At 38.0% G+C, this 7,500-nt stretch overlaps 1 protein-coding gene across 19 annotated transcripts in view; it reads right to left on the reverse strand.

The window, feature by feature from the left end:
- The window catches only part of LOC122263604 (inositol hexakisphosphate and diphosphoinositol-pentakisphosphate kinase 2), a 114,658-nt gene that overhangs the window by 2,398 nt on the left and 104,760 nt on the right, over positions 1-7,500 (reverse strand). For 18 of the 19 annotated variants that reach the window (XM_086553627.1, XM_086553630.1, XM_086553624.1 and 15 more), the window contains 2 exons: positions 3,442-3,648; positions 1-872 (listed from right to left, as the gene is read on the reverse strand). The exon at positions 1-872 is cut by the window's left edge. In XM_086553627.1, coding sequence (XP_086409753.1) covers positions 187-872; positions 3,442-3,648 — 893 coding nt within the window. In that variant the 3' untranslated portion in view covers positions 1-186. The remainder of the gene's footprint in view (positions 873-3,441; positions 3,649-7,500) is intronic. The other variant, XM_086553640.1, reaches the window with a different exon arrangement.

A 7,500-nucleotide genomic window follows, 5' to 3' on the forward strand; every position in this document is an offset into this window, starting at 1 on the left:
CCAAATATCTTACTTTCAACTCTTTATAACTTGGAACAAATTAATTAAAGTTAAACTACTGCTTAAGTAGCATTAGTGCCATTAGTTATAGAAATGAAACCTGGACATTAGTTATACCATCTGGATCCATAACTGTAGACAAACTTAGACACAGACAATCTATGCTAGAAAAAGCTTCGGTCACATTCAGTCTGAGGCGGCAGGTTTCTCTTGAGCGTTGGGCAGACCTCTTTCATCTGCATCTGGTTGACTTTCACTGCATGAATTATCTGGGTCTTGGGCATCGCTATGGGTATCTGGTGTGGCAGTGTCACCGCGCTCAATGACTGATGCCACCTCTGTCTGGGAGTGTGATCCTAAGCTCTCTGAGCCTTCTGAAGGCGAGGTGGGGCTACTGCTTCCTTCTCCGGAGATGAACATCTCTGTCTCGCTGTTACCACACTCGGCTACACTGCCATGCGGAGCAGAGCCTAACAATATCTCTTGATGATTGTAACCAGGGAATACACAGTTGGTTAGATCATTTACAGGCACAGAAGCAGCAGCAGCAGCAGAAACAGCAGTCGTGTCAGTGTGAGAAGCAGCCAGTACACTCTCCTTGGCTGTGGTAGGCAGTGTGGCAACAGATGTCATGGTGGCAGCGATTGAGGATTTGTTTGTGGTGAGAGAGGAATGGAGAGTGTGGTCTACAGCTGTGGTGGTGTCTGAACTTGTGGTGTGAGGTGGCACAGAAATGAGGTACATGGGTGAAGATGGTGGCATGTAGGTGTCGTAGCGTTGGTGCACGTGTGAGAAGAACTCCAGTGTGGTGAGGTTGGGGGAGGAGGGGCCAGAAGACGACACGAAGGAGGGGGGTCCAGACCAGCCAATACCTGAGGGAGAAGGAGTGGGACTAATGCTCACACCGGCCCTCTGCCACAGTTATTCTTTGAGCACTGGTTCTCTTGCCAGCTCTCACTCTGAATACAAACACTGCCAAAGGCAACTGTGATCTCTCAGATATTAAAAAATCACATCGTGCACACATGGTTAATGAAGAGTCACAGATGTCAGAATTATTAATTGAACATTAAAAGAGGCTAAGATTAATATATGACATTAATAACTGAAGCAAAAGCTCTTTAAAGCTATGTATCACAGAGACTGAATTTCAACAGCTTAACAATGTCTTTGCATATTTTCATACTGCAAAGATTATATTTCTTAAGCTATATTTTTAAGAGTCTAAAAAGCATTTACTTGATAATAACTGAAAGCAACCTCTTGCTACATTAACTTTAGCATAAGTACTGATAAGCAACTTTATAAAAGATAAGGAAAATTGCTTGTTTTTTAATAGTAACATATTATAATACTTTGTCTGGGCACTATTCTACCTAAACTAACCACATAAATAACTACTCTGTTCCTAACTACGTGGCTAACTATCACATGTGCTTTTGAATATCATTGATTTGTGAGGAGAATATTACTTTTATGATGGTAAGGATCCTAATACTGTGGATACTTGCTACTCAACTTGTGTATATTCTAATTGGTCTTCTGACTGACTACAGGCCATGAAGAAAGCAGAGTGGATTTTTTAAAATATAAAAATAGAAAGAAACATATCTGAAAACTTAACCAAAGAGATGAAGTTGGAATTTTAGCAGAAGCCATGACACTAGTCTGAGTGGGTCTGGCAAGTAAATGAATAATGTGCAGCCAATATGAGTAGTAACATTTAGAACAATTGCACACTCAGAAGTACACCCACATGCAAAAAACATATTGTAATATTCTCCTTATGCTTTTTTTCCTCATTCTTTCTTCTTTTTCCCATTTCTTTTATTTCTGTCTAGTCTTGTCTCTTTTCTTTTCTTTTTTTTCTCTCTCTCCCTCTTTTCTCTCTCTCTCTCTCTCTCTCTCTCTCTCTCTCTCTCTCTCTCTCTCTCTCTCTCTCTCTCTCTCTCTCTCTCTCTCTCTCTCTCTCTCTCTCTCTCTCTTTCTCTCTTCTCTCTCTATCTCTCTTCTCTCTCTCTCTCTCTCTCTCTCTCTCTCTCGCTCTCGCTCTCGCTCTCGCTCTCGCTCTCGCTCTCGCTCTCGCTCTCGCTCTCGCTCTCGCTCTCGCTCTCACTCTGAAACTCTCAAGCTCTCTTGCTCTCAAGCTCTCTCGCTCGCTCGCTCTCTCTCTCTATCAAACTCTTTCTGTAACACTTTCCCTTCCCTGACTCTCCCCACCCCATTCTTTTCTCTCCTCAAATCTCACTTTTCATCTCATACATTAATTTGTACACTCATTCTTTTTATAACTTAACATATTCACTTACTCCTTTTCCAACTCATACAATTATTTTTCCCCTTTCTTCAACTCATTCATTGACTCATTCCCATTTAATAAAGCCCATGTATTACAAAATTCAAAGGGAAGGATCATTACAAAATAGGTCACAGGCTGACATACAAAAACAGGGATACTTACATTTGCGATTTACCTATTTAGAAATCTCACACACACACTCATTACAGAGCGTCCTAATACACCTGTCAAAACTATTAGGGTACTATGAATGATACACACAAATTACTGTCATAGAGTTTGCCAATCCTTGGAATAGTCAGGTGGCAATTTCTATTCACACAATGCAAAATACTTCATCCATATCTGTTCCATTTTCTTTGTGTTTTTTTTTTCATAACTGGAGGGGGGTTTAAGGAGTTACACAGTACACACAAAAATGGACTTGTTTTCTTGTTTTTACATAACTCAATTTGGTTAATTCTATAAAAAAAAAAAAAATTCAAATACAAAAAAAATCTAAAATGGGTTGGGGAGGGTGGGTATAAGCACACAAGATTTTAAAAAATACAGTATTGCTTACATACAATTTCTAAAAAATCAAAATTCAGGTTTTTGGATTGTAGTATTGTATTTACTTTCTTAAACTATGTGTAATGTCAATGATATGAGAATGTTGAAAAAACAGGGATCATAATGATTATGTAAAACACATTGACAATATTAACACTTCAATTAGATATAGGTTATATGGCAAGCAAAAAGACATTAAATTCTAATGAGACCGAAAACAACAACATAAAATTCCAGTACTATCTAAACAAGAAATATCTTTTCAGAATATTGCATTCATATTCATCTATTTCTGGCATGATTATTAATCTATATAGAGAAAAAAAAGTTTTAGTTTCAACTATGCTAACACAATTCCACTGCCATCTATTGTATAGCTAGACCAATGAAAAATATAAACATAAACAAAACACTATTCCTCGTATCATCAACATTCTGTTACCGCCACCAAAATATGCATTAGTAAAGACTAAGAGACCCACTAGAGAGCAGATAAGTCTTTTTCTAAATGGATTTCTTACACAAAAGTCCAATTAAATGTCAACTGCACTCTTACAAGATCTCCAATGATGAATCCCTTGACCACTTACTGGAAGAAGGGGACTGCAACCCAAGAGGAGGGGGCTGCGAGCGGGGGTGTTTGGGTGTTGATGGCATCTTTGGGGGGGAGGAGAGGGGTGTGCGGAACTGCGCCAGGGCCATGCGCTCCAGGAATGTGTCCAGTTGCCGCAGGGAGAGTGCGTTATGGAGGGTCTCCAGGGGTCGGATGGAAGGAACACCTCCAAGGCCTTCGATGTCTGCAAAGGAATTGGATTCCGGTCCATGAATATAAGATAAAAGTCAAATTACAAAATAAAAGGCTTCTTCATCTACAGTGTATGTCGGTGAACCCTGTGCTGTGAGAGATTGAGAGAATGAGATAATATGGGAAAACTATGGGAATTAGAGAGAATTAGATGGACAGAAACAGAGTTAAAAAAAAAAGTTGATTATCTTAACCTTATATCATTGAAACAAATATAACAAGGACAACAACAAAAAATATATATGAATATATAAAAAGGAAAAAAAGATTTAAAAATACAAAAGCTAATCAGTACAATATAAAACTTATAATAACACTATCAACTGCTTGTATATTGGTGTTCTATGAAACAGAAATCAACGTAGTGAATGCCCAGCCAGAAAGGATGAAAGCAGACATACATCACAGTGAAAACTATCCAAGCTGTAGAGGCAAACAGGCATCACTACATGCAAGGAGTAGGGGGAAAGGTCCTTGTGTGTCATGAATACACAAGTGGATATTAATCATTTTCAGTCTAAATTTGGATATAGTTTGGTAAAAAAAAGAAGCTTTATACATGTATGTTCATGTGTAACACATGCACAAATAGACACACAAATATGCACACACACACACACACACACACACACACACACACACACACACACACACACACACACACACACACACACACACACACACACACACACACTCACACACGCACGCACGCATGTAAACACAAACACATATAAACACACAAACACACATATACTGTCTCTGTCCCACCCTTCCTCCATTCTTACTGACAGGCTTACTATCCCCATCCCCTTTCTCTCTCACTCTGTCAAACACTCTCATATGCAGGTAATACAGATTCCTGCATGTGAAAAGTTAAAGCAAAAAGACCTAGGGGAGATCTAATTCCTGCGCCTTGTCGGAGGTTGTTAATAATACTTTAAAACATTTAACCTCTTCACTCTAACCAGCAAGCACTGTCGAAAGTTCACTCTTTTGATACCTGTGAATATTGCTCTTGTTTTTAGAAACTACTCTGTTTCAAGTACTTACAACTTGTAAACTATTTGATGCAATATATCAGCTAGTGATTGGCTATAACAGGCATATGGTGAAAATATTGAGAAAAAAGAAAAAAAAAAGAAAAAAAAAAAAAAAAAAAAAATATTGAGAAAAAAGAATTGAAAAAAAAAAAAAAAAAAAAAAAAAAAAAACAGAGTTGTTTCTCTCAATACTTGAATTTCACAAACATGATTAGCATGAGAAAAAGATGTAAAAATGCCCACTATGATACTTGAAAGTGGATGAACCATAATTTAGTCTCATCTAAAAGTCTACAAAGAGATGTTGAAATGAGAAGGCATCACAGAAATAAGCAATATAATATTGCACAACAGTTGTTTGTATTCTCATACATAATTCATTAAGTACTTATATTTCTTAAGTCATTCCTTTTCAGTGATATAAAGAACATTCTTGATTCTTTTTCTTTTATCCCATTCCTGCCAGTTGATGTCCTATCATGTGATCAAAAAATATCACACATCTTTCTTGGTGAGTTCTGTGCGGGGCAATTGTGATGTGCTGGAATGCCAGCAATAGAACGCTAGATTCTTAGATATAATTATTTTTAATAATTTCTTAGTCTCTGTTGCATTAGTTTAGGTGTTTGAATATCATAAAATGTGATATAACGTAAAAAAGAAATATACATCACAGAAAACTAAACAATATTGATAACATCATTGTAATTTCTGCTTCTGATCGGTTGAATAACTATTGTAAAATCAAGTCTGATTGGCTTGGATATACAATGAAACAAAAAATGACTAATGTAATACTATTTCTATTTTGTCGATTACCTGTGATTTCACGTCACGTCACGTCATGTCATGGGGTACATGTACATACTCATATGTACATGTATGATAATTTATACTGATCTTCTTTTTGTCTTGGAAAAAAAAAGTCAAGTATAAAACATTTTTTTTTTGATACCCCAAGAAAAGAATGCTTCCTTTTTTCATTGGTATTATCATATGGAAGTGAAGAATATAGACAAAGTTCAATAAAATAATACTATAACACTATAATACTATAACATATTTTTTACTAAAATAACTCCTCTGAACATGGCAATATTTTTACATGCCTTTACATTGTAAACCTAATCATGCCAACCATAGGGATAAAGTGGCTAACAAACGCTCTGAGAGGTTCAGTGTGGCCTTGCGCAGCGGGAAAACACCCCAGAATGAAGCGTTGCGCGCTTCTTATCTTCCCGGCAGAAGTGTGAGCAGGCGAAAATAATTCCCGTCATGAATAAGTTAAGAATCTGAGTTCTGAGATAAAATCCCTAAATCCTTAAGTTCTCCCATATAAGAGACTGTTGAACTATCACCTTATTGGCACCGAGTGCTTACACCTATAAAAATTTTTTTTTAGTGCTAAGATAAATTATTGGATAGACATGATGCAGATGCAAATAAAAGCAGGGATATTGATACAGATCATTTGTAGGATTTTCTCTATAATTCCAAATATTGCAGATAAGCTAATCTTCACTAGAGCACAAATTCAAAAAATAAAGTAAACCAAAGAATACCCTAAAACATAAATGAAAAAAATTGTTGGAAATGCTGAAAGATACATATAAAGTAAGTTTCATATTAGGCTAAAAACAGCAATTGGGTAACAGCCCTTAGGTTCCCTTCTACCTCCAACCTTTCATACTCATTCAGCAATGAAGTGTAATGAAGAAATAGAATTTTGGATGTGTCACTGAGACTTACAGTAGTATGTATATCAAACTTTGTTTTCCAATCAGACATACCTATGTTTTTGTGTTTCTGTGGGTGTATCCATGTTTAAATTTTGACAAACAGATATCTGCCTTTGTTATAAAAAATATCATGGTTCATATACAACCACAATTAAGTTTTTAAAAACAGTATCACCAAACTCAACCACTATTAACATTAATTTCTTACAAGTAAACTCTCTCATTTTGATTAGAAAATGTCCATCTATTTGAAACATTTCACGATTACTCACACCTGAGTAATTGATTAAAGAAATGACTGGTATATATCTAAGGTTTCTCTTTCTTCTTACATCTACAGAAATTGACTGATTAGCTCATAAACCAAAGTGAAGGGGAAGTGTTAATATACAGTACAGTACGTCACATAAGTAGCTGCGTCACAACACAAATCAGGAAATCCCAGACACGCTGTAGTCAAGCTCTTGTGGGATGTCCATCGAGAATGAATTAGAACACCAAAAGAAAGTAGAGAGAGAGAGAGAGAGAGAGAGAGAGAGAGAGAGAGAGAGAGAGAGAGAGAGAGAGAGAGAGAGAGAGAGAGAGAGAGAGAGAGAGAGAGAGAGAGAGAGAGAGAGAGAGAAAGGAGAGAGAGAGAGAGAGAGAGAGAGGACGAGAAAGGAGAGAGGACGAGAAAGGAGAGAGGACGAGAAAGGAGAGAGGACGAGAAAGGAAGAGAGGGAAGGTTAGGAGAAGGGTGAGGAGAAGGGGAGGAGAAGGTGAAGGAGGAGGTGAAAGAGGGAGGAGGAGGAGGAGGAGGAGGAGGAGGAGGAGGAGGAGGAGGAGGAGGAGGAGGAGGAGGAGGAGGAGGAGGAGGAAAAGGAGGAGGAGGAAGAGGAAGAGGAGGTGGAGCAAGAGGAGGTGGAGGAGGAGGAGGAGGAGGAGGAGGAGGAGGAGGAGGAGGAGGAGGAGGAGGAGGAGGAGGAGGAGGAGGAAGAGAAGAAGAAGAAGAAGGAGGAGGGAAGAAGGAAGGGGAGAAGAAGAAGAGAGGAGGAGGAAGGAGGAGGAGAAGAGGAAGAGAGGAGG

Source organism: Penaeus japonicus, unplaced genomic scaffold (genome assembly GCF_977035675.1).
Source record: "Penaeus japonicus unplaced genomic scaffold, GWHDUDI00000001_assembly GWHDUDI00000028, whole genome shotgun sequence".
Lineage (NCBI taxonomy): Eukaryota > Metazoa > Arthropoda > Malacostraca > Decapoda > Penaeidae > Penaeus > Penaeus japonicus.